Here is a 27,589-nt window from a genome sequence, read left to right on the forward strand (position 1 = left end):
ATTTTTTATTTTTTTTATTGGAGGAGCTATTTGTTTTTAACGGCAGGCATCGACGAAAAGGGGGTTGACAAGTAAGAGAGAGAGAGAGAGAGAAGGAGATGTGAGTTTATGCAATACTTTAACATCATGTTTGGATGAGGGAAATAAACATAGAATTTTGGTAAAAGTTAGAATTTATAAATTGACAGGCACCAATTCTCTTGTTTGGATTCATAAACATAGAAATTTAAAATTTCCGCGTGGAAAAAAAACTTGGAATTTGGGACCTCCAAATCCCAAGTTCAAATTCCATGTAAATAGGTGTCATTTCTCAATTTCTATGATTGACAGTTTAAAAATAACAAATTTCGTATTCAATTCCATTGTTCTTTTAGGTTAACCAAACAAGAAAATTTAGAAATTCTAGAAAGTAAAATCTCGTCATTTCAATTTCCGTTATTTTTAAATTCTTTAATAATTTTAAATTTCTTCACCCAAACATATTGTAACGCTTGCATTTTTTTTCTTTTCTAATATTTTCTTTCAATTATTTTATAGAGAATATAATAGTAATTTCATTAGTTTTTTTTGTTGACAAAGACAAGTTGAGATATATGATTTTAAATGTCCAATAATGGCAGCATCCAAAATCCACTTTTCCTCCTCAAAAGCTCAAACAAAAAACTAAGAGCATCTCAATTCTCATTGCTCAACCAAAAAATAAGATACAGAGCTCAGTGCACCAGTGTGAGAAATTTTTTTCAGTGTGCCGAAAAGAAGATCCGGTACATTAAGTATCATAATACATATTAAATTAAATTTCATTCTGAGACCAAAAAACAAAGAGAGTTTTAACGAAAAGCCCACGGTACTGTTCACTTTAACAAAAAATCACATTTTTACATTAAAAAGTCAATCATGATACTATTCACTTTACCCTTTATTTTATCTTTATAGTTAAAACTCAAAATTTTCAAACTATTTTTATTAGTTTTCTTAAAAACAAATACATTTCACTCATTGAACAATAATAATAATCTACAAGCTAGAATAGCTACATTCTAAAAAAGCGCCTACAGACTTTGAGGATCTTGCCTCCTCCCTTGTGTTTTTTCTTCGTAGATCTTGTTGCTTGATGATCTTCATCATCTTCCTCATTGCCATCAATGGAAGATGTCAAAGCTGTAGTTGCAGACTGGTCATGGATCCTGCAATACCTCTCTGACACAGAAGAAGATCTTCTCATGGATGAGAATGCTCCCTTCAATGCTGATTGAAACCCTAAACCTAAACCTAAACCAGTTGCTGAAGCAGAAGCAGAAGAAGAAAAAGAAGAAACTGAGCTGCTCCTCTTGTGCATAACATGAGTGCCAAACCTCTCTCCACCATTGCCTTTGTTCTGACAATCTTCCTCAGAAGAATCATGAGTGGGGTTGTTTTTCTTCATGTGCTGCAGATTTAGATTGGTTTCTTCTTGGATCTTTGAGGAGGTAGGGTTTTTTGGGGTAGATTTCTGGGTTTGGGAAAATGATTGGAGATCTGAGAAGTCTATGGATCTTGAGTTTCGGGAGCGACTACTACTACCAGCACCCATGATTTTGATCTTCGAATATCCACCCATTTTTGTATGTTTGAAAGTGGAGCTAGTGACAAGTGGTAGGAGGAGAATGAGGAGGAAGATGATAATTTGCAGTAGGTATATATAAAGACAAAGGAATGGAAATATGGAAGGCAGAAAGGATGGGCCTGTAAAAGGTGAGAAGAAGCTGGAGGGAGACAAGTTGTGGATGAGAGGCCATGTAAGTTGAAAACTAATACAGGTCGGTAGATTTTTGACCATTTGGTATTTGGAGTGCAGTGCAGATGAAAAAGTGAAACATATCAGATTTGGAAACGAATGCAGGTAGGGTAGAGCTGTAGAAAAATGGTTCCATTTTATTTTTTTATTTTTTTGGGAGGTTGGTCAGTTTATAAATATGTGACATCATTTTTTTTATTTAATTTCTTACTCACATTTATATGGGAATCACTTCTTAATGTATTTCAACGAACTGAACTGTCTTCCCTCAAATATCATGTTTATAAAAAATCACCTAAATCTGAAAACATATGACTACTGGATTAAGAGTTTAAGGTTTAATTCTATGTAGAACTGTATTAGTCCTAGGAGCCAATAACAGGAGCCAATAACAATTATCTTCCTCATAAATGTCATGAGCAATTGCAAGTGACATTTTATCACAGTGATACAAAAGTGTTTGATTGACATCGTAAATTTAAACTCCATCATTAGCTGATCTAACATAGCTCTCTCGACCTTAGTAGAACCCATAAAAACTATGAAGTTTTAACAAAACACTTTTGTTACTGTTCACTTTTAATGAAAAACCACATTTTAATTATTTCCTAATATTATTTACTACATCTTTATTTATCATTTTTTTATTAAAATTAAAGTTTTTTTTTATAACTTTTTGACGTTTTCGTTAGTTTTCTTAAAAAGTAAAAAAAATTAATGAACATAGCTTGAAAACTTTAAATTTTAACGATAAGAACAAAATAAAGGGTAAAATAAATAGTACAAAAATTGATTTTTTAGTATAAAAATATGATTTTTTGTTAAAATAAACAGTACTATATACTGTTTGTTAAAAGCTAATAAGAAACTTTACTTTCTGTTTTTCTGGTTCTCAGTTGTCATTGACGACGAGTCAATAAATTCTTTTAAATTCGGTCAAACTCCGCAACTCCTACTTTTACAATCTCTCTCCCTCATCACTCCCGTGCTTTTCACTCATTCATTTGACTTATCTCTTTCTCTATCTCTTCTCTGCCTGTGTGACTAGGGTTTCTCTGTCTTTCGAAAACCCAGTCAGTCCACTATTCAAGCCAAGTTTTTGCACAATCCAAGCCGAATCTCGCACTGGCATTGCGCAATTCGCGGGAATTCCGACTACAACGACGGCGTTTCTGCTCCACTCAAAAAAGTGCATTGAATCCTCGTCAACATTCGCAAATTCAATTCAATTTTTGGTTAGTTCTTGAGCCTCGATCTGATTTCTCTGTAAAATTTGTCCATTTTTTCTATATTTTCAGCTGAATTTATGGTCTCCGCAGAAAGATAATTTCTAAATTTGAACTTTTTGTTATATATAAACTCAATTTTTGGATATAATGCAGACATTTAATCTTGATTTGGTGAACGAGAGCGATGTGCTGAGCGATGGCACTTAAGGCTCCAGCTCCGGAAGCTGCTGAGATTGCAATTGCATCGATTGGGCGTGGATACGATATATCCACTGATTTAAGGCTCAAGTACTGTAAAGGGGAGTCTCACACTGCTCGATTGATTGAAATCGATGACGATGGAGGCCACGAGATTGTTCTTCCCGGTGGGATTACCATCCCAAATATTCCCAAATCGATTAAATGCGATAAAGGAGAGCGCACACGATTCAGGTCCGACGTTCTCTCTTTCCAACAGGTATCTTCAGTTTTTCTTAATCACAATTCTCGCATGTTTTTCTTATTTATTTAATTTTTGGTATGCATGTCGTTCTTGAAGTTTTGTAATCTAAACCTAATGTTCAAATGCGTGGCTGTCACGGCTTGGCCTGTTTTAAAACATTTATGAAGCTGGTTGCAATCTAGAGTAGTAGTGGAGGACATATAAGACTCACATTGGGATCGGAAGACATCAAGCGAAAAATGTTATACGTATAAAGTGTTTTATGATTACCTGATCATTAAAGATATATAACTAATTTGAAAATGAACACTACATTGATATAGCTCAATGCGTGTTACCACTCCTCCCTTCCCCAAGAAAATAAGAGACGAAAATGAAAATGTCATATGGCAAAATCCAGGCTTCATATTGTTTGGTTATGGGGATTGGGTTGCGGTGAGGCCGCCTTTTCAGTAAAATATATGGTCTTTTCGTAGAATCTTGTTTTGCAACTGTGATTTTACTTTAAGCATTGAAGCGGTAGTAGAGGAGAAATTAAATTTGTTCTCTCTCTTGCAGATGTCAGAGCAGTTCAATCAGGAAATATCGTTGACTGGAAAAATACCCTCAGGTCTCTTCAATTCTATGTTTGATTTCTCAGGTAGTTGGCAGAAAGATGCAGCCAACACTAAGACCCTTGCTTTTGATGGGGTGTTCATCACTCTCTATACTGTTGCACTGGAAAAATCTCAGATGGTACTGTGCGAGAATGTTATTAAAGCAGTCCCATCATCGTGGGAACCTGCTGCATTAGCAAGGTGAGAGGTTTTTGGAGTTTTTAGTCAAATTACAACATTAATGCTAAGCTCTGTCTTTGAAGCTTCATATAGAGCTAATTAAGGAAAGTGTATTCACACACCTATTTTTACTTCTCACACACCCTTGTTAATTTTTGGCCATTGATCTTCAATTCATTCAATCTGACGCCCGAAAATTGAGAGGGGTGTGTGGAAAGTAAAAATGGGTGTGTGATAGAACTACCCTTTATTAACTTCTGATAGGAAGCTTGTTTTTGTAATGTACTTCATATGCTAGTTGTTTGCCTATGCCATGCGCCTATGTTTCTTGTTTTGTGGAAGTTACAAAAGGGGAAATAAATAAGAAAAGAAACAAGCAAGAATCAGGCTTCACAAAGCTTGTCCAATATATATACTTTACCTTTTAAATCTGTACCAAGTGAGGTTTCTGTATTTGTGAAATTTTCTGTATCTGTCATTTGTATGCCTTCTCCTTCTGCCTGCATTATTCCACCTTTTCATGGGACATATTCTTCTCGTTTCATCAACTGATCTTAGTCTTGAATCCCCGTTGAAGAGGGGAAATTGATTGTTGAATACTTTTTTTTTTTAAAATGCTGTTGCCTGAAATAAATTGCATTAAATTCAGAGGACCTTAAGCATGTTACATGCTTATGCATATTCCTGCAATACTTGGGTGTCATGGTTCTCCAGCGAAATAATTAATTTCATGTTGATGCATTTATCGGTATAATCTGTATGGCATTAGTAAAATGCAGTAATAGATGGGATTGAGTCTTCTGCGAGGCATGTTATGATATATATATATATATATCCATGTTGACTGTATTAAAATTTTGGAAATTGGAACGTCTTTTTTGATATTTTATGTTTATTCTAGGTTTATAGAGAGATTTGGAACACATATTGTTGTTGGTGTGAAGATGGGAGGGAAAGATGTTATATATATGAAACAGCAGCATTCTTCAACTCTTCAACCGGCTGATATACAGAAAAAACTAAAGGATATGGCAGATAAAAGGTTTTTAGATGCCAATGGTCGGTATGGTATGCCTTCGGAACAAGGTTACAAGAATGGCAAGGTTCGTATGGTGGTTAATTTTATCTCATTTAATAGCTGAGTGTTTAAAATGTTCCAATGAATTGTAAGCATACAATCTGATTCCTTACGTTAAGTTGGGACTGCTAAATAATTATTAGTTTTAGTTCTTAATTCTTTAAAAGGAATCCTGTCCACTTTATTAGATAATAAAATAGTTGTTTTTTAGTTTATGGTGAGAAAGTAGTTGTCAATGTAATGACCTGTTTCTAAAAAAATGGATTAAAAAGTGTTTGAACGTAGTTGTGAGTGTAATAATGAATCTTGCTATTTCAGAGTTTCTAGTAAGTGTACGGTGTCTGGATACCAAGGATGTATCCTTTCCTAGGTGTGCCAAACTTTGTGAGTTGATCAAAATGATTTGAAAAGAAAAGCTTCTGATGAATCCATAATAGATTAAGACGTGCAAACTTTTTTATTTTCCTAAAGTTTTCATTTTGTGTGAAGAATGTTTATCATGAAAGTTTCATTGTTATAAGAGAGTATAATCAACCAATGATTAAATGTTGTTATATGGAACCAGTAGGCGATGAGAATTGTGGTGTTTGCAGCATAGGTGGCAAGCTAGTTTGGCAGGAATTTGTGAGATTTTACTTTGAATTGCTTATATAATTCTTTTCTTCAACTATGGATTGGCTTTATAAATAGGCCATTCCTTGTAATTTAACCCTGATTTTCTTATTAGTACTGATAATACAAGAATTAAGTTAAAAAGTTGTTCTCTTGAATTTGCTCTAAGTCTGCTTTTCTCTATTTCTACTGTATTCTAATTTCTTAACTCAACATGCATAAGTTATGTATCCTTTTTATCCCGTTCAAAAAAGTTTCTTATCTAATCATTTGTTTTTCAGTTTGAAATCAGGGAGCAGCGGTTAAGGTTTGCAGATACTAGTCCATCAAGTTCTTATTCACACAAGGAAGTGCGTATAGTTACTAAACCTTGTTGATTGTCTAACTGGCTTCGTCGGTTATCAGATATATATAAATAAATAAAATAAATCCCTACTTTTTCACTTCTGATTTTCAATTCTAAGTTACTTTAATTGCAGGACATTTTAATCATTTGCAAGAGGAGAGGTGGAAGTGAGATGAGAAATATATCCCATAATGAATGGTTACAAAGTGTTCAGTTGGAGCCTGATGTGATCACAATGTCATTTATACCAATTACTTCTCTGTTGAATGGAGTCCCTGGGAGTGGATTCTTGAGCCATGCCATAAACCTTTATTTACGATGTAAGCAAAAGTTTTTCTGTTTGCGTCACTTTTACGTTTTATTTTCTATTTGCTGCTTTGAAAATCTTGACCCTCATAAGTGCGCGTCATAATAGCAGGCTCCTATGTTGAACAATAGTAAGTGCCGTACTAAAATTTCAACCAAATAGTTTGGTTTATTAGGTTGCCAGATTGTCAGTCTGGATCATTGATCAAGTGGAATCTTGTTTGGATGCATGGTCTCATTTCAGTTTGGCAGCATGTGTTTGTGAGCACGTGCCTTTGGAAGCTGCTGATTTGTATTTACTTAGTTCAGTTGTAGGAGTTGGGTTTTCTTCTGAAGATCGGCTGTTGTTATGGCCCTTGAGTCTAATTTCAGGTTTCTAGTCGCTGATGCTTGTTCAAGATTATGTGCAGTCCTAATATGAGGTGTGATACCAAGGAACACTAGGTGGTAGGACACAAATCCACAACCTCCCTCTTAGGGGAATTAATGGTACAAGGGTCTGTTGTTCCATCTATTTTATTAAACAAATTTATGCAAATTCTCCAATGGAACAGCCACCACACTACCTTTAAAATTGTTATACAGCCTTTTAAAAAACTCTAGGGTCTACAAGTAGCCAACTTTACTTCATGGGCACTATTTATAGCCCCTTAAAAGCCACAAGCTAAAGTCTAGCCAAATCTCTAATGCTCATTTCTTTCTTAAATCTTTTTCTAGACATAAATTTCTTGGATGACAATTATTTTTCTGACCATAATCTTGTTTGGATTTTTTTTATATTTTTGTTAGGGAAACTAAATAGAGACAACTAATTTACTTTAAAGGCGTTTCCTAAACATAAAATATCTCAAATGCGTATGCATAGCTCTAAATGCTTTTATTTGTAATTTGGAGAAAAATATTCTTCACCGTATATTCTTCTCTTCTAGGAAATAAAATATCAACTAGGACAACATGATTTTCTTAGAAACAAATATATATATTAACACGGCAGAAGTTAACATGTGGAAATTTTTATTCTGATTCTATTCTTACAGATAAACCACCAATTGAAGAACTCCATCAGTTTTTGGAGTTTCAGCTGCCAAGGCAATGGGCACCAGTTTTTAGTGACCTGCCCCTTGGTCCACAGCGGAAGCAACAAAGCAATGTATCTCTACAGTTTAGCTTAATGGGGCCCAAACTTTACGTCAACACCAGTCTGGTAAAGTGTCTCCTTTACCTTTTTTTTTAAGCGGAAGTAAAGTTTTGTTGCATGAGTGTTTTAATTAAGTTTATGTTTTTTATCATCTCGAACTTTGAACCAAATGAGACATTCATCCATTAACTTGGGAAAAACTACATGCTGTATGGATGGCTTCTGTTTGAGTGGTCATTTACTGCTTTCCTATTCATTCTCTTATGATGCTCCAATAATTCCATGGCATAAACTAAACCTCTTGACTGTTGAGCAGAAAAAGAGAAAAGGATCCATGAGTATTTGTCGTGCTTAAGAATAGTTTTCCTTACCGGCAGAAATCTTATTTGTTATATGTTGATATCAGGTTGATGTGGGAAAGAGGCCAGTGACTGGTCTGCGACTGTATTTAGAGGGCAAAAGAAGCAACCGTTTGGCCATTCACTTACAACACCTCACCTCTCTTCCAAATACCTTCCAACTCGAAGATGATCCAAATGGAAACTTTCGTCGTGATTCCTATGATCGTAAATACTATGAGAAAGTCCAGTGGAAGAACTTTTCCCATGTCTGCACTGCCCCTGTGGAGTCTGATGAGGATCTTTCAATAGTAACTGGAGCCCAGTTACAGGTTGAGAATTATGGAATAAAGAATATCCTCTTCTTGAGACTCCGCTTCTCTACTGTTTCTGGTGCGACAAAGGTAAAGCATCCTGAGTGGGATGGATCACCAGGCTTGGCACATAAGTCCGGGCTCATATCAACACTAATCAGCCATCATTTTACAACAGTTCAGAAACCACCTCCACGGCCAGCAGATGTGAACATAAACTCTGCCGTTTACCCTGGAGGTCCTCCGGTTCCCATCCAAGCCCCAAAGCTTTGGAAATTCGTTGACACAACGGAGATGGTAAGAGGGCCACAGGAGACTCCGGGTTATTGGGTTGTCTCGGGGGCAAGGCTTGTGGTTGAGAAGGGCAGGATATCCCTCCGTGTGAAATACTCTCTATTGACTGTAATATTACCTGACGAAGAAGAGTTGGAGGGACAGTAGCGGATTCCGCGTGTTGTCAAAGAAAATTGGAAAAAAGTAAAAATGGTATAGATGTTTGGTACTGGGAGGAAGAACCGGGGGTGGGGTGGTGGTATTCGATACTGTGAGAGTTGCCGAGGCTGTTGCGGTAGTGTTGTATATTTCATTTCTCACCTCCGATGTCATTTGTTTTTGCAATGTAGATTTTTCTGACCTTCACAAGTTCAGAACAGGGCAGGGTTCTACCCTTTGCAAATTATATGGTGTAAATCTTTGGATGGGGTGTGTATCAAGAGCTGAGCTTCGGCTTTCACTAGCGACAAGGCGTCGCGAAAGGCATGGAGGCATGATGTCCAGATTTGGATGAATTTACCGGAAGAGGCGGTAGTGATTAGGCGTGACGGGGGCGGTGGCGCCATGTCCAGATTTGGATGAATTTACCGGAACATAAAAAAGGGGCGGTCTCATCTGTCTTCCTTGTAGACTATCCATTTTTCCATGGCCTGCCTTAATATAATATTATGCCTCTGGGTGATTCAGGTATCAATTCTAGTCTTATTCTTTTGGGTATTTTCACATTTAAAAGGGAAAAAAAAAAAAGAGAGAGAGAATAGTAATGCTGGCAGTTTTGTTTAACCACTTTATAGAAAAACACTTCCAAGAGTTTGACCAAAAAAAAAAAAAAAGTCTTTCGCCTTAAGTTGGGTTTTCTTTGAATTATTGAGTGTGAAATGTTTTTTATTTTTCTTTTTTTTTTTTAACCAGACAAATGGTATTATTTACACTAAGGAGGAAAGGGGGTGGTCTTAGTCTCACAATGTGCTGGCAATAATGTGATTTAAATTCGCATTTGACAATAATCGAACCTAAGACCTCTCGTTTAAATCAATAATTGGCATTTATCCGGCATAAAGCAATAATACCTATATACTTTGGTGCGGGCTCGATTTTCACTTATTCGGTTGTTTCTAACATTTAAACAATTTAACCCGCTAACGTTATTGTCTATAAAAAAAAAAAAAAAAAAAAAAAAAAGCAATAATTGGCATTTATTGTTTAATAAAGTTAACTTGAAACTTATTATTCTTTTTATCTGAAAAAAAAGGGGGAAAATTGGCTGTCCTAATCCTTCCAGAGGCAGATTGTCTGCCCTCCTGATATGGTGCTCTTCCCATGCCCTTTTATTTTGTGCTGTCACGGTTAAGTTACGTCAACATTTTATATTAATTTTTCTTATAAAGATAATAAGACAAAAAGCAATAGTAATATAAAATGTTGACATAGTTTAACCATGACCGTACAAATAGGAGAGCATGGGGGAGGGCACTGTATCAGGAGGGCAGACAATCTGCCTTCAATCCTCCATGACCTCGATCAAGTTTTCTACGTTATCTTTAATTCTAATTTCTAACGACGATACCCTTTATTATATATAATTAGAGTTGGCGTTTTTGCTAGTCTTGCTGGAGGAAACAGCACAAGCAGTCGTGCAATTCTTGTTCATATACACTTGCTCTTTCTTCTCGTTCCACTTTCAATCAATTTCTTTCTTCTTACACGAAAATGGCGGATGCGCTCGTTTCCATGCTGCTACAACGGTTGGCTTCAGCAACTTATCGATACATCAAAGGAGAGCTGAAATTAGTCTTGAACGTCAGGAAAGAAGAAGAAGATTTCACTAGCAATCTCAATGATATTCAAGCTGCGCTGGACGATGCAGAGCAAAGGCAAGTAAAGGAGGCCAGCGTCAGAAACTGGTTGGACAAGCTGAAGCAAATACCCTACGAATTGGAGGACGTGCTGGACGAGTGGAACACTGAAATTCTGAAACAATAAGACAAGCGAGAAAGAGAACCTAAGAAGAAGGTATGCTTCTCTATTTCTTCCCGTTGCTTTTGTTTTGGCCATGTAAGTTGGGATCCGGTGATTTTCCGGCATGACATTGCTCTCAAGATCAAAGATTTGAATGATAGGTTAACCGTGATTGCTAAGCAAAGAGAAATGTATAATTTTCAACACACAGAAAGAGTCATTCAACAACCTCAACGGCAGAAAACATCGTCTTTTGTCGACGTATCTAAGATATTTGGTCGGGAAATTGAAAAGGACATGTTGGTGAAGGGGCTGTTGAATGATAGAAGTGAAGACGGAAGGGAGTCCCTTATCATCCCTATTGTAGGGATGGGAGGAATAGGGAAGACAACTTTGGCCCAGTTAGCATATAACGATGACAATGTTAAAGCTCGTTTTCAATAGAGAATATGGGTTTGTGTGTCAGACTCTTTTGATGAGATTAAGATAGCCAATGCCATTTGTGGTAACAAGACCCCAAGTTCAAATGAGTTGGACCATGTCTTGCAATGTAAGTCTAGATCCATCAAGAGCAAAATGTTTCTGCTTGTCTTAGATGATGTCTGGACAGAAGACCGTAAGAAGTGGGGTAATTTAAAACTACCGCTAATGCATAGTGGTGCTAAAGGTAGTAGAATATTGGTGATTACTCGAAAACAAAAGGTTGCAAGTATGATGAGAGCAACCACTCACATGATCAATTTGGTGAACAAAATTGTTTGTCAATCTTCAATGACATGACATGACATTTTCTGATAGGAACTGGATGAGTCTAACTTGTTTGGAGATATAAGCAAGGATATTGTAAAGAAGTGCAAGGGTTGGCTCTTGCTGCAAAGGCTTTAGGTAGTCTCATGCACGATAAGGGAATGAAGAATGGAATGATGTTTTAAATAGCAAGATATGGGAGCTAGAAGAGTTCGAGCAAGAAGTTTTCCAACCACTCGTATTACATTATTATGATTTGGCCCCAACAATCAAATGTTGGCTTTTATTTTGTGCTATTTTTCCAAAAGGTTAGGTATTTGACAAAGATTATTTGATTACTTCGTGGATAGCACAAGATTATCTTAACTGGAATGAGAATAAAGATAAAGGAATACTTGGTAACACATTTTTTTGATAACTTAGCTGCACGGTTTTTTTCCAAGATTTTAAGGACTGTTATAGTGGTAAAGTTATAAGTTGCAAAATGCATGATATCAGACAATTTCTCACCAAGAATGAATGCTTGCTTACGGAAGCTGAGGGTGGTAAGAACGAAATAGAGGTATTGGGTGATAAGGTTCGCCATTTGACCTTAACATTTGTTCCTTATGGCCAACGTCCACTTTCGATCTCATCTCACAGTCGCAAGAACATACGTACTCTCAGAGCTTCTCGGTTAAGAATTTCAACAGTAGACTTGATTTTTATTTCACAGTTGAAAGGTCCGAGGACGTTAAATTGGAGTGGTTACTCCATCAAAGAACTACTCTAGCAGATTGGTGATTTGATACACTTGAGGCATGCTGATTTGTGTGATAATATTGGTTTGGGGATATTACCTGACAGTATCTGCGATTTGTACAATTTGTATACCTTGCGCCTCAAACGCAGGGCTGTCTCTGAGATTTTGGGGGCCTTATGCGAAATTTATAAAAGGCCCATTCCTTGGGATAGTTTAAAAAAAGGTAAGACAATGTATTGACACTAGAAAACAATCACTTAAATCAAAACGAAGTTTAGCACTCATTGATTGCAAGTTTAAAAATGTTATTAATAATAAGTAAAAAGAGCTACAAACATAGCGTTCACTAAATAGTCAAACGCAATTCAATCTTAAACCAAAAAAAAAAAAAAAAAAGCTCTGACTTTGCAAAATTTGAGAATCCTTACTCTTTGTGCTTGGGATGAGTGTGAACTTTGCCTCCTCTTGGGAAATTGCCGTCCCTTGAAAGACTGACACTACGATGGATGGAAAGAGTGAAGAAGGTTGGTGCTGAGTTTTTGGGAATACACATCATTCAAATCATCCTCCTCAGTGTTCCCGAAACTGAAAGAACTGAGCTTTTATGAAATGTCGGAGTGGGAAGAGTGGGAAGGCGTGGAAGGGTGGAAGAAAGACGATTGTGAACTCACAGTAATCATGCCATGCCTTTCTTCTCCAGGAATTCATGCCTGCCCTAAGCTAAAAACCCTGCCATACTTCCTCTTCAAAAGACCACTGCAGAATCTTGACATCTCGGGATCCATGACACTTTCAGATCGTTACAAATTATAACACTGAGTGAATTCTACCAATCTCATCATCCACCATTTTCTGGTAATTGAGCTTTTATTTAGATGCTAAAGTATGTATCAATGTTACAACTGTGTAGCATCATATTTATTTGCTTATTTTGTTCAAAATCTTTATATCGCTAGGCATGATTTTGTTAATGGAGCACTGTTGATAAAATGGTGACTCGCTGAGTAGATAACCGCATTCTTCTTGGTCATTTTACAGATCAAAATTCAACTGTCGATCAAGTACATCTGCCTTTACGTTTTAGTTTTTCAAGTTACAGGTAAGTGCAAAGCAGTATAATTACAACATGTATACAATTAGTAATTTAGTAATGTGTGTTTCGCGAATACTGTATGAATTTGGAACTAAAAAGGGAAGTTCTGCAGTTGATATGGTGACTCATGCATTAATAGTTATTTGCAGTGCTTTGATTTTGTTTGTCAAATCTCCGAGTTTTAGTTTGGTGCTTGAATTATTTTTTTCAATGTGCTTGCCAAGAAACCTTCATTTTCTGTTTCAATCTTAATTACAAACGCAAAATACAAGAGCTCGTTGGGTTAACTTATCAAGTCAGGGATCCTATCGAAGCTAAAACAATGATCCAGATGCAGGAGACTTGTACGTCATGTGTTCGAATCACCCCTTCCCAAGGTGTACAGGATGTTTGCAGTTCTATTTTCTAGTGTCAATAGTCATACAAAATTAGAGCTTTCCTTACTTCATTACTTTGGATGTAGTACTCGGAGCAACTCAGCAAATATCCATCTGTAGTCATGCACTTAACGACATAGTTAATAACCATGGAGTTTTTATTCTCTCACTGACTCGCTCAACAGAAAAGGAAAACAGAAAATACAGAAAGAAAGATCAGATTCTTGACGACGTTTCAAAGTAGTCAACAACTGTTGGTGATGGATGATGAGTCAATATTTTACTATATATTTTACTATATATTTTACTCTATTCTTAGTTATAATTTATTGGTTTATTCTAGTAGAATTTTGATACTTTATTATATATTTTCAATGTAATGTAGAACATTTGATTTCCTTTGGAGAAAAGAGTGATCAAACGGATCAATTTTTGAGTGATTCCAATTGAAGGATGTTCGTGAGTTTTTCACGATGATTGTGTCAAAGTTTCAGATTTTTCGACCAAGCCGTTTGACCACGGCGATGAAATAAGGCCCAGCGCACAGTTTTTCAGATTGACGTTTCTGAACGTTTTGGGTATTTTGGAGGTCAAAATGGCATGTTTTGAAGAATATTCCTTTTGAGGATTTGTAGAGACAAAGAATGTTAACACACGGTTTTTGTCAAAAATGCAAATTTTTTATTTTCTCGAAAAATTTTCCGGGAGCATTAAGGAAAATTTTATAAGGCATTTGAGAGCGTATTTACAATTTATTGAGCAACAAATGAATATTTAGTAGACTATTTAAGTCGAAAACTAAAAAAATAAGTGAAAAATATAATAGCGAGTCCTAAAACATTGTTAAAATGGGGTTCCACCCTCAAGAATATAACAAAAAGTACTACTATAATTCTCAAACTTCACGATTAGGCGAAGGTGAAAATAAATAGTTTGAATGACGATTTATGTACAAATTTGTAAAAATCCACTAAAAATTGTGAGTGTTAACCCACGTTTTTTGTAAAAAAATGCAAATATTTTATTTTTGTGAAATATTTTCCATGAGCATTAAGGAAAATTTTATAAGGTAGTTGGCAGCGGATTTACGATTTATTGAGTAACAAATGAATATTTAGTAGACTATTTAAGGTGAAAACTAAAAAAATAAGTGAAAAATATAGTAGTGAGGCCTAAAACATTGTTAAAATTAGGTTCCTCCCTCCACAATATTAATGGAAAGTATTACTTTATTTTTCAAACTTCACAGTGGGGCGAAGGTGAAAATAAATTGTTTGAACGACGATTTATGTATGAATTTGTAAAAATCAACTAAAAACTATGAGTGTTAACCCACATTTTTTTGTCAAAAATGCAAATTTTTTATTTTCTCACAATATTTTCTGTGAGCATTAAGCAAAATTCATAAGGCATTTGGAAGTGGTTTTACGACTTATTGAACATCAACTGTATATTTAGTAGACTATTTAAATCGAAAACCAAAAAAATGAGTGAAAAATATAGTAGTAAGGCCCAAAACATTGTTAAAATGGGGTTCCACCATCAAGAATATAACAAAAAGTATTACTATGATTTTCAAATTTCACGGTAAGGCAAAGGTGAAAATAAATAGTTTTAAGGACAATTTATGTACGAATTTATAGAAACTAACTAAAAACCATGAGTATTAGCCCACGTTTTTTTGTCAAAACTGCAAATTTTTTATTTTTGCGAAATATTTTCTGTGAACATTAAGGAAAATTTTATAAGGCATTTGGAAGCGGATTTACGATTTATTGAGCAACAAATGTATATTTAGTAGACTATTTACGTCGAAAATTAAAAAAAATAAGTGAAAAATATAGTAGCGAGCCCAAAATATTGTTAAAATGGGGTTCTGCCCTCAACAATATTAATGGAAAGTATTACTTTAATTTTCAAACTTCACAGTGAGGCGAAGGTGAAAATAAAGAGTTTGAACGATGATTTATGTACGAATTTGTAAAAACTGACAAAAAAGCGTGAGTGTTAACCCACTTTTTTGTCAAAAATGCAAATTTTTTATTTTCATAAAATCTTTTCCATGAGCATTAAGAAAAATTATCATAAGGCTTTTAGAAGCGGATTTACGATTTATTGTGCATATTTAGTAGACTATTTAAATCGAAAACTAAAAAAATGAGTGAAAAGTGTAGTAGGGAGGCCCAAAACATTGTTAAAATAGGGTTCCACCCTCAAGAATATAACAAAAAGTACTACTATAATTTTCAAACTTCGCAATGAGGCGAAGGTGAATAGTTTGAACGACGATTTATGTGCGAATTTGTAAAAACCGACAAAAAACCGTGAGTGTTAACCCTTTTTTTTATGCAAATATTATATTTTCATGAAACATTTTCCGTGAGCATTAAGGAAAATTTATAAGGCAGCTGGAAGCGGACTTAAGATTTTTTGAGCAACAAATGTATATTTAGTAGACTATTTAAGTCGAAAGCCCAAAATATTGTTAAAATTGGGTTGCACCCTTAAGTATTACTATAATTTTCAAACATCACAGTGAGGCGAAGTTGAAAAGAAATAGTTTGAACGACGATTTATGTACGAATTTGTAAAAACTAACTAAAAACAGTGAGCGTTAACCCATGTTTTTTTGTCAAAAATGAAATTTTTTATTTTTGTGAAATATTTTTCACGAGTTTTAAGGAAAAGTATATAAGGTGTTTGGAAGCAGGTTTATGATTTATTGAACAACAAATGTATACTTAGTGGAATATTTAAGCTAAGAATTGAAAGAAGTAAGTGAAAAATACTATAGTGAGGACCAAAACATTGTCAAATGGGGTTCCATCTAAAAATTTAAATATATGAATTAAATATTCGTAATTATGAATACGTAGAGAAAATCGAAAATAAATCGATTTATTGTCATATCTCGACCCGGGCCCCCCCACATCCACCGTAGCACGATATTGTCCGCTTTGGGCCCCCCGGCCACGCCCTCACGGTTTTGTTTCTAGGAACTCACACGAGAACTTCCCAGTGGATCACCCATCATAGGATTGCTCTCGCGCGAACTCGCTTAACTTCAAAGTTCCGATAAACTCTGAAGCCAGTGAGCTCCCAAAAGGCCTCGTGCTAGGTAGAGATAGGAATATACATATAAGGATCACTCCCTTGGGCGATGTGGAATCTTACAATCCACCCCCCTTAGGGGGACCGACGTCCTCGTCAGCACACCACGGTCAGGGTTAGGCTCTGATACCAAATTGTCACATCCCGGCCCGGGCCCTCCCCATATCCTAAGCTCGACTCCACCATAGCAAGATATTGTCTGCTTTGGGCCCCAACCACGCCCTCACGGTTTTGTTTCTGGGAACTCACACGAGAACTTCCTAATGGGTCACCCATCCTGAGATTGCTTTCGCGCGAACTCGCTTAACTTCAGAGTTCCGATAAACTCCGAAGCCAGTGAGCTCCCAAAAGGTCTCGTGCTAGGCAAAGATGGGAATATACACATAAGGATCACTCCCTTGGGTGATGTGGGATCTTACATTTATGGTTATGGAAATGGAATTGGGAAATTATTGTAGTATTGAGCTTTTATTTGATTTTTCGAGAATTTATAATAATTGATGTGAGTTAAGTTTTAAATTAAACTAGTTACGAGGTTTAATTTTTGGAAATTAATTATTTAAAATTTCTAGACCCTTCAAGGTCACAATTTATATGCTTGAATAGAGCTCGATCTCACGAACGCGTAGGCGCAAACCGTTCGTGAAACGGTGTTTTAATGAAGAAGTTATTAACGTTCAAAGTCGGGGATAAATTGGTAATTTAAAATATCTTTAGAAGGCTCTAGAAAATCTGGAGCCATGTGAAAAAGCCATGTGTGTGGCTGGTATGAAAGGAAGAAACAAATGGATATTTTTTATTAAAAGAAAAGAATAGAAAGGAGAGAATGAGGGAGGACCAATGGGAGAGGGAGAAAGGGAGGAAAAAAGAGAGAAGGGGGAGCGGGGGATCCCCCGACCTGGGTATCGGACCCGACACGATCGGTACTCTCGTGTTTTTCTGGTGGGATTTCGCCCCTTTTTCCGGCGAATTACATCAAATTAACCATTGTAAAACCCTACATAACCTTCCCTCTTCCTACTACACCTCAAAAATCATGGGATTTGAGCTTGAAATGGGTAGAAACCGCACGGTGGAGTGCGGCCGACCACCATCGGTGGCGGTGCATGGCCAGGGAGCCGACGCCGTATTTTTTGGCTTATTTTGTTGTTCTAGAATTAAATAATTAAGAAACTAATGTAATACACTTGTTTGAAGCTAGATGGTGATTGTTAGTTATGTGTGGAAATATCAAAGTTTAATTGAATTGGAATTTGTAAACTACAAATGGCTTGATCCTTGTTTAGGGTATGTAGGCAATCTAACGAGACGTTAGATGCAGCCATAATACCAGTAAGATTAAATATTCGAGAATTAATCTTTGAATTAGAGGTCGCTTGATAGAAGAATTTGGGGAATTAAGTTGGTAACTTAATTGATTGTTATGGTAAGTAAAAACATGGTAAATTTTATAGGAATTAAATCGGTTGGAGATTTAGAAGTAATATAAAAGAAATAGTAACAAACTAAACATGAGTTTAGTTTAGGCCTATCACTAATATTATTATTTTCCCGAAATAAAGCAAATAATTCGAGGCGGGGCGTGACATTCCACCCTCAAGAATCTCAATGGAAAGTCTCACCTTAATTTTCAAAACTTCACATTCAAGGGAAGGTGAAAATAAATGGATTTAATGGTGATTTATGTACGAATTTGCAAAACCGACTAAAAGCCGTGAGTGTTAACCCTCGTTTTTTTTGTCAAAAATGAAAATTTTTATTTTTGTCAAATATTTTCCACGAGCATTAAGGAAAACTTTATAAGGTGTTTGGAAGCAATTTTATGATTTATTGAGCGACAAATGTATACTTAGTAGAATATTTAAGCCAAAAAATAAAAAAATAAGTGAAAAATAGAATTGTGAGGACCAAAACATTGTCAAAAGGGGTTCCACTCTCAAGAATCTCAACGGAAAGTCTTACCTTAATTTTCAAAATTTCACGGTGAGGCGAAGGTGAAAACAAATAGATTGAACGAATGGTTTATGTACGAATTTGTAAAATCGACTAAAAATCGTGAGTGTGTTAACCCACTTTTTTTGGTCAAAAATGCAAATTTTTATTTTTGCAAAATATTTTCTGCGAGCATTAAGGAAAACTTTATAAGGTGTTTGGAAGCGGTTGTATAATTTATTGAGCAACAAATGTATACTTAGCAGAATATTTAAGCCAAAAACTGAAGAAAAAAAAATATGTGAAAAATACAATAATGTGGACCAAAACATTGTCAAGTGGGATTCCACCCTCAAGAATCTCAATGGAAAGTCTCACCTTAATTTTCAAAACTCCACGTTGAGGTGAAACTAAAAATAAATAGATTGAAAGGTGATTTATATATGAATTTGCAAAACCGACTAAAAGCAGTGAGTGTTAACCTATGTTTTTTTGGTCAAAAATGAAAATTTGTATTTTTGCAAAATATTTTCTGGCGGCAACATAAAATCGTGAGTGTTAACCCAAGTTTTTTTGGTCAAAAATGAAATTTTTTATTTTTGCGAAATATACTCCACGAGCATTAATGAAAACTTTATATGGTGTTTGAAAGCGGTTTTATGATTTATAGAGCAACAAATGTATACTTAATAGAATATTTAAGCCAAAAACTTAAAAAATATGTGAAAAATACAATAATGAGGACTAAAACTTTGTCAAATGGGGTTCCACCCTCAAGAATCTCAATGGAAGGTCTTACCTTAATTTTCAAAACTTTACACTGAGGCGAAGGTGAAAATAAATAGATTGAACGGTGATTCATATACGAATTTGAAAAACCGACTAAAAGCAGTGAGCGTACCCACGTTTTTTTGTCAAAAATGAAATTTTTTATTTTTGCGAAATATTTTCTGCAAGCATTAAGCAAAACTTTATAAGGTGTTGGGAAGCGGTTTTATCATTTATTGAGAAACATTGAGATACTTAGTAGAATATTTAAGCCGAAAACTGAAAAAATAAGTGAAAAATACAATGGTGAGGTCCAAAACGTTGTCGAATGGGGTTCCCCCCTCAAGAATCTCAACGGAAAGTCTTACCTTAATTTCAAAATTTCACGATGAGGCAAAGGTGAAAACAAATAGTTTGAATGATGATTTATGTACGAATTTATAAAACCGACTAAAAATCATGAGTGTTCACTCATGTTTTTCTGGTAAAAAATGCAAATCTTTATTTTTGCAAAATATTTTCCGTGATAATTAAGGTAAACTTTATAAAGTGTTTGGAAGCAGTTTTATGATTTATTAAGCAACAAATGTATACTTAATGGAATATTTAAACCAAAAACTGAAGAAAAAAATGAGTGAAATATACAATAGTGAGGACCAAAACATTGTCAAATGGACTTCCACTATGACATCCCACATCGCCCAGGGGAGTGATCCTTAAATGTATATTCACATCTCTACCTAGCACGAGACCTTTTGGGAGCTCACTGGCTTCGGGTTCCGTAGGAACTCCGAAGTTAAGCGAGAAGGGGGCTAGAGTAATCCCATGATGGGTGACCCACTGGGAAGTTGCTCGTGAGTTCCCAAAAACAAAACCGTGAGGGAATGGTAAGCCCAAAGCGGACAATATCGTGCTACGGTGGTGGAGCGGGCCCGGGAAGTGATCCGCCCCGGGCCGGGATGTGACAAATTGGTATCAGAGCCAATCCCTGGCCGGAAATGTGCCGACGAGGACGTCGGGCCCCTAAGGGGGGTGGATTGTGACATCCCACATCGCCCAGGGGAGTGATCCTTAAATGTATATTCCTATCCTTACCTAGCACGAGGCCTTTTGGGAGCTCACTGGCTTCGGGTTCCATGGGAATTTCGAAGTTAAGCGAGTAGCGCGCGAGAGCATTCCCAGGATGGGTGACCCATCGGGAAGTTCTCGTGTGAGTTCCCAAAAACAAAACCGTGAGGGCGTGGTCGGGGCCCAAAGCGGACAATATCGTACTACGGTGGTGGAGCAGGCCCGGGAAGTCGTCCCGCCTGGGCCGGGATATGACATCCACCCTCAAGAATCTCAATCGAAAGTCTCACCTTAATTTTCAAAACTTCACATTGAGGTGAAGGTGAAAATAAATTGATTGACCGGTGATTTATGTACGAATTTGCAAAACCGACTAAAAGCCGGGAGTGTTAACCCACGTTATTTTTGTCAAAAATGAAATTTTTTATTTTTGCGAAGTATTTTTCTCGAGCATTAAGGAAAACTTTATAAGGTGTTTGGAAGTGGTTTTATGATTTATTGACCAACAAATGTATAATTAGTAGAATATTTAAGTCGAAAACTGAAAAAGTGAAAAATACAATAGTGAGGACCAAAACATTGTCAAATGCGGTTCCACCCTCAAGAATCTCAATCGAAAGTCTCACCTTAATTTTCAAAACTTCACATTGAGGTGAAGGTGAAAATAAATTGATTGACCGGTGATTTATGTACAAGTTTGCAAAACCGACTAAAGGCCGTGAGTATTAACCCATGTGTCAAAAATGAAATTATTTATTTTTGCAAAATATTTTCCTCGAGCATTAAGGAAAACTTTATAAGGTGTTTGGAAGTGGTTTTATGATTTATTGACCAACAAATGTATACTTAGTAGAATATTTAAGTCGAAAACTGAAAAAGTGAAAAATACAATAGTGAGGACCAAAACATTATAAAATGGGGTTCCACCCTCAAGAATCTCAATGGAAAGTCTTACCTTAATTTTCAAAATTTCATATTGAGGAGAATGTGAAAATAAATAGATTGAACGGTGATTTATGTACGAATTTGCAAAACCGACTAAAAGACGTGAGTGTGTAACCCACGTTTTTTTGTCAAAAATGAAGTTTTTTATTTTTGCGAAATATTTTCCGCGAGTATTAAGCAAAACTTTATAAGGTGTTTGGAAGCAGTTTTATGACTTATTGAGCAACAAATGTATACTTAGTGGAATATTTAAGTCAAAAACTAAAGAAAAAAATGAGTGAAAAATACAATAATGAAGACCAAAACATTGTCAAATGGGGTTCCACCCTCAAGAATCTCAATCGAAAGTCTCACCTTAATTTTCAAAACTTCATATTGAGGAGAATGTGAAAATAAATAGATTGAACGGTGATTTATGTACGAATTTGCAAAACCGACTAAAAGACGTGAGTGTGTAACCCACGTTTTTTTGTCAAAAATGAAGTTTTTTATTTTTGCGAAATATTTTCCGCGAGTATTAAGCAAAACTTTATAAGGTGTTTGGAAGCGGTTTTATGACTTATTGAACAACAAATGTATACTTAGTGGAATATTTAAGCCAAAAACTAAAGAAAAAAATGAGTGAAAAATACAATAATGAAGACCAAAACATTGTCAAATGGGGTTCCACCCTCAAGAATCTCAATCGAAAGTCTCACCTTAATTTTCAAAACTTCACATTGAGGTGAAGATGAAAATAAATAGATTGACCGGTGATTTATGTATGAATTTGCAAAACCGACTAAAAAGTCGTGAGTGTTAACCCATGTTTTTTTGGTCAAAAATGAAATTTTTTTATTTTTGCGAAATATTTTCCGCAAGCATTAAAGAAAACTTTAAAAGGTGTTTGGAAGCAGTTTTATGATTTATTAACCAACAAATGTACACTTACTAGAATATTTAAGCCGAAAACTAAAAAAGTAAATGAAAAATACAATAGTGAGGACCAAAACATTGTCAACTAGGGTTCCACCCTCAAGAATCTCAACGGAAAGTCTTACCTTAATTTTCAAAATTTCACGATGAGGCGAAGGTGAGAACAAATAGTATGAATGATGATTTATGTACGAATTTGTAAAACCGACTAGAAATCGTGAGTGTTAACCCACGTTTTTTTGGTCAAAATGCAAATTTTTTTTGCGAAATATTTTCCGCAAGCATTAAGGAAAACTTTATAAGGTGTTTGGAAGCGGTTTTATGACATTTTTTTTTTTATAGCAACAAATGTATACTTAATATTTAAGTCAAAAATTGAAAAAATAAGTGAAAAATACTATAGTGAGGACCAAAACATTGTCAAATAGGGTTTCACCCTCAAGAATCTCAACGGAAAGTTTGACCTTAATTTTTAAAATTTCACTATGAGGCGAAGGTGAAAACAAATAGATTGAACGATGATTTATGTACGAATTTGTAAAACTAACTTAAAATCATGAGTGTTAACCCATATTTTTTTGTCAAAAATGCAAATTTTTTATTTTTGTAAAATATTTTCAGTGAGCATTAATGAAATCTTTATAACACATTTTGAAGTGGTTTTTTTTGTTTTTGGAGCAATAAATGTCTATTTAGTAGAACATTTAACGGCGAAAGCTAAAAAATTATGTGAAAAATGTAGTCATGAGGCCTAATGTAACAACCTGTCCCTAATTTTAAGATTTTATTCATTTTAAATGTGTGATTTGGCCAAAATACCTCTAGAGGTGATTGTTGACTTTCGTTGACCATTATTTCATGACGTGTATGAGCTATTATTTTACGGTATTCCTACAGTACTCGACAGTACAAACCCATAGGCGCAAGCAGAATCAAATTTGGAGCTACGATGTAGATTTTACGAAACTACAAAGCAGAAGGGCATTTTAGTAAATTCATTATTCTAGATATTTCTCCTTATTATTTTATTATTTTCTTATAGGATATATATGTCTGTGTGACCCACCCACGTGGGTCTCCTCTCCCATTTGTCCTTGTGTCATCTTCTTCCCACTATCCTAGACATCTCTCTCTCTCTCTCTTTTAAACTCTCAAACCCTTTCCTCCCCTCTTTTTTTAAACACTATTTCTCTTTCACTCAAACTATATCTCTCTCCTCTTGGTAAAACTTCACTGTGCCACCACCACACCTTCGCCATTCTGATGAATTTCAGACCACCACCTCATCTCTCTCTATCACTCGCCACCACCTTAATTCTCTTTGTCACTCGTCTTGCATTATCACTCGTCCTGTACCTAGCTCCCTCAACCCCTTTCATACTTTCATCTCGGCAAGCATAATACGGTCGTGAGGCAGAGATCACCACCATCAACGTCACTATACTTGTTACCCTGATAAGATCTGCAAGCTTCTTAACCCAGAAACTAGGACTTCGAGCTGTAAATGTAACCTAGCCATTGAACATGCACTGTACAATGGTCGTATCACCATTCATTTCCTTCCCTTACCATGGTGAGCCTCAAAACCTTCACATCTTTCTTATTTCGAAGCCTTATATTGTTTTTCAACCTTAAAATGAGATATGGGGGTGATATAATGCAAAAAACATCTCGGGGAGTATTTCCCCCAGATTTTCAGGCAAATGATGCAACCACTTTCAGCCTTTTTTGGGCCAACGCCAGCCACAACTGGGCTTCCAATGGGTATAGTTTTGTTCCCTACATTCCTATCTTTTATTTGGTTCTTAAATCATTGATTTTGGCTAAGAAACGAGCTCAAACAGAGCTTTGAAATTTGGATTAAAACCTGCAAAATTGCGGGAACTCGTGAGGAAGGCCTATACAATCGTACTCAAAGGCGCGTGGGCGCTCGTGGACGCGTGTGGGTGGTCGGCTCGTGGAAGAACCAGAGGTCCCTCCTTAGGTTTCTCGACATGCCGAACCCAAATCCGCCGCCGTTTTTCAAAATTCAACCTTTTTAAAATAGTTTCTTTATTAGCCGTACTTTATACGAATACGCAAATTTATATACGTAAACGGTTTAATTTCTAGGTGAACTACATCGCAATAATCTTCGTAGCCCGCGAGGCAGTTCGACCCAACGACATGATTTGCGAGTGGAGCTTTGCTTTTTAAATATTATATATTTATTTAGTTTCCATTTATATATTTGATAAAGAATTTTCCACATTACACTTAGATTAAAATAACGTTTAAAAGAATTAGCGTATTAACATTATTTATGAAATTATGCTACGTTCTATGGGATGCATAGGTGTGCGTATTATTATTGATGCCTTAATTAGATTTACGGTCATGAATAGTATTGCATTGACTAGAATTATTGAATTATCGATTTACCATTATATGATTATAATTACATTATTTGCTCATCGTGTGCTACACTGGTGTTTGTACTCGTCCAGGCTAGGGCCAGGCTTCACGTGTATGTTCACATCGCATCGTTCCCTCACTTTGGATCCATTGTAGGTGCCAGTCATGTCCTAGATTGCTATGGGCAATTAGGACTCGTATGTGACGCGCATAGCGCCAGTCTTCACGTGATTGTAGTACTAAAGCATAAATTACTATTATACTCAGTCCTATTCATGTCAGAATACCTCTGCATGAACTCATGTCAACAAATGTCAATGAGGACCCGATATTGTATGTTTGTTGGTGATTACCGATGGTCATGCGTTTTATATCCTGAATATCGTGAATTGTTGCGTTATGGTGATATTACTGTTTATGATAAACGTTTTCATAATATATGTAGTATATATATTTGGAAACAATACTTGTTTTACTGCAAAGGGTTATTACATTTTTGAAAAGGTTTTACAAGCTTTATATTTAGGCTCACTTACCCTTGTTAGGTTTTAGTAGCTGAGCTTTCATGTCGACGAGGATTCTTGACAAATCTTGGTTTAGGAGTTCACCTTTCATGGTAGAATTCTCATTCTACTTTACTATACTTTACTTATGCTTTGACATCACGTGTGAAATGGGTTCATTCCCGCTCACATGCGCACTCTTGCATTTAGGCACTTTTAGGTTTAAATTTATTTATATTTTCCACATCACAACACTATATGGCTTCGTCACCTTTCTGGTGTCGACTAGTACAGCTCGATTCAAAGTCCAGGTGGACATTCCAGGTTAGGTTGTGTCACCCAAAACATTGTTAAAATTAGATTCCACCCTCAAGAATATCAATGGAATGTCAACCTTAATTTTCAAAACTTCACGATGAGGCGAAGGCGAAAATGAATAGATTGGACGACGATTTATGTACGAATTTGCAAAACGGACTAAAAACGTAAGTGTGAACCCACGTTTTCTGTCAAAAATGAAAATTTTTTATTTTCATAATGGAAAATTTTGTAAGGCATGTGGAAGTGGATTTACGATGTATTGAGCAACAAATGTACATCTAGTAGAATATTTCAATTGAAAACTAAAAAAATAAGTGAAAAATATAGTAGTGAGACCCAAAAATAGGGTTCTACCCTGAAGAATCTTAACGGAAAGTCTTACCTTAATTTTCAAAACTTCACGGTGATTGAACAATGATTTAAATACGACTGGGTGAGGATCGGTAGCGTGGTATCGATCTTTCCCAATTCCATTTTTTTTTAATTTATTTTCTGCTTTTTTGTTTATTCCTTTGAGTTTTTTCTTCGTACATTACTTTATCTGAATAACCACTATTAAATTCAAATATCTTTAAATTTAGGTTTTAAATCGTTGATTACAAGTGTTTAAATATGTACGATAATAGATTTTGCATGAAAAAATATATTTTGAAGAATATGAGTTTGATAGTTTGTTGTTATGGTAAGAGAACATAAGCAAAAAACAAAAACTAAAAAACTAAAAAGAAAAAATTGAAAAGAGGGGTTTGGTACAAAGCTAGCGATTCGTCTTTGTAACTGTTGCTACCAAAGTAGCGACAGTTACTGTGGACAATCGGTATGGAAGTACTGATCGTATCCTTTTCTATTTTATTTATTTATTTGGAAGCAAGTTTACGATTTATTAAGCAACAAATGTATATTTAGTAGACTATTTAAGTTGAAAACTAAAAAAATAATTGAAAAATATAGTAGGGAGGCCCAAAACATTGTTAAAATAGCGTTCCACCCTCAAGAATATAACGAAAAGTATTACTATAATCTTCAAACTTCATGGGGAGATGAAGGTGAAAAATTAACAACGATTTATGTACGAAGTTGTAGAAGCTGACTAAAAACCGTTTTTGTCAAAATTGCAATATTTTTATTTTTGCGAAATATTTTCAATGACCATTAAGGAAAATTTTATAAGGCATTTGGAAGCGGATTTACAATTTATTGGGCAACAAATGTATATTTAGTAGAGTATTTATGTCGAAAATTAAAAAAATAAGTGAAAATTATAGTAGTGAGGCCGAAAACGTTGTTAAATTACGATTCCACCCTCAAGAATATTAACGGAAAATATTAATTTAAAAAAGAGAGGAAGGGAAGCGCACGCACTATTTTTCAAGGTGTTTTATATCCTTGTTCTCAATAATATTTTGTTTTATGATTGTTCATAGCTAATTTCGTTTGCTAGGGTGAAGCCACGAGCCTTAGCAAGAATATGTAGTTTCTTTTCAATTTACTTATGATACTATGCATGTATGTTTTGAATTATTAATCACTGTTTTAAGCTATATAATTGTCTTAGTGATTCGCGACCATTAATGATATTTAGAAAAGTAATTTGATGTAATTTGGTCAAAAGGTTCCCCGAAATTGGCGCTAGCTTCTTGTGGTTAGTAATTGTAATTTCATTTAGGATGAACATCACGTCTTAAGGATTGCATGATTTTTTAAAAGGTTTTCATAAAACTTAATGAGTCTTTCATGTTCATATTTGATCCGAACATCCAAACGAGTTGCACGTTAGATATACATTCTATGTTGGAGGTTCCAAGTAGAATATATTTAGGAAAACCTAACCTTCAAAATATGCATGGGTAGTTCATATATAATTGGAAGAACTACATAGGATTATTAAGGTGACGGCTGAACCTAGGGCTTTTACAAATTGATTTTCTTTAAATTGGTTTATAGTTGATGTATTTAATTGTTTTTAATTTAAATTCGTTTTTATTATTTTAAATCTCAAAATCAATATTTTCCAAACTTTGTTTTAAATAATTAATTAAGAGTTGGTTTTAAACACAAATTATTTATTCAATCCTTGTGGAAAAC

At 35.3% G+C, this 27,589-nt stretch overlaps 2 protein-coding genes and 1 pseudogene across 2 annotated transcripts; 2 read left to right on the forward strand and 1 right to left on the reverse strand.

The window, feature by feature from the left end:
• Nucleotides 1–949: 949 nt before the first annotated feature.
• Nucleotides 950–1,860, reverse strand: LOC148690327 (uncharacterized). Its single transcript, XM_088685512.1, has one exon. It carries the CDS (start codon nucleotides 1,817–1,819, stop codon nucleotides 1,034–1,036), a length of 786 nt encoding a protein of 261 aa, XP_088541638.1. The 5' UTR covers nucleotides 1,820–1,860; the 3' UTR covers nucleotides 950–1,033.
• An 827-nt stretch (nucleotides 1,861–2,687) lies between these two features.
• LOC137713020 (MACPF domain-containing protein At4g24290) lies at nucleotides 2,688–9,323 on the forward strand. The gene is made up of 8 exons (XM_068452251.2): nucleotides 2,688–3,012; nucleotides 3,160–3,463; nucleotides 4,007–4,245; nucleotides 5,126–5,327; nucleotides 6,196–6,264; nucleotides 6,394–6,580; nucleotides 7,604–7,770; nucleotides 8,111–9,323. The coding sequence occupies exons 2-8, from the start codon at nucleotides 3,203–3,205 to the stop codon at nucleotides 8,795–8,797; spliced, it is 1,812 nt and encodes a 603-aa protein (XP_068308352.2). The 5' UTR covers nucleotides 2,688–3,012; nucleotides 3,160–3,202; the 3' UTR covers nucleotides 8,798–9,323.
• An 879-nt stretch (nucleotides 9,324–10,202) lies between these two features.
• On the forward strand, nucleotides 10,203–11,753 carry LOC148690328 (putative disease resistance protein RGA3; annotated as a pseudogene).
• Nucleotides 11,754–27,589: the final 15,836 nt, after the last annotated feature.

Source organism: Pyrus communis, chromosome 15 (genome assembly GCF_041283825.1).
Source record: "Pyrus communis isolate YQ-2024b chromosome 15, ASM4128382v1, whole genome shotgun sequence".
NCBI classification, from domain to species: Eukaryota; Viridiplantae; Streptophyta; class Magnoliopsida; order Rosales; family Rosaceae; genus Pyrus; species Pyrus communis.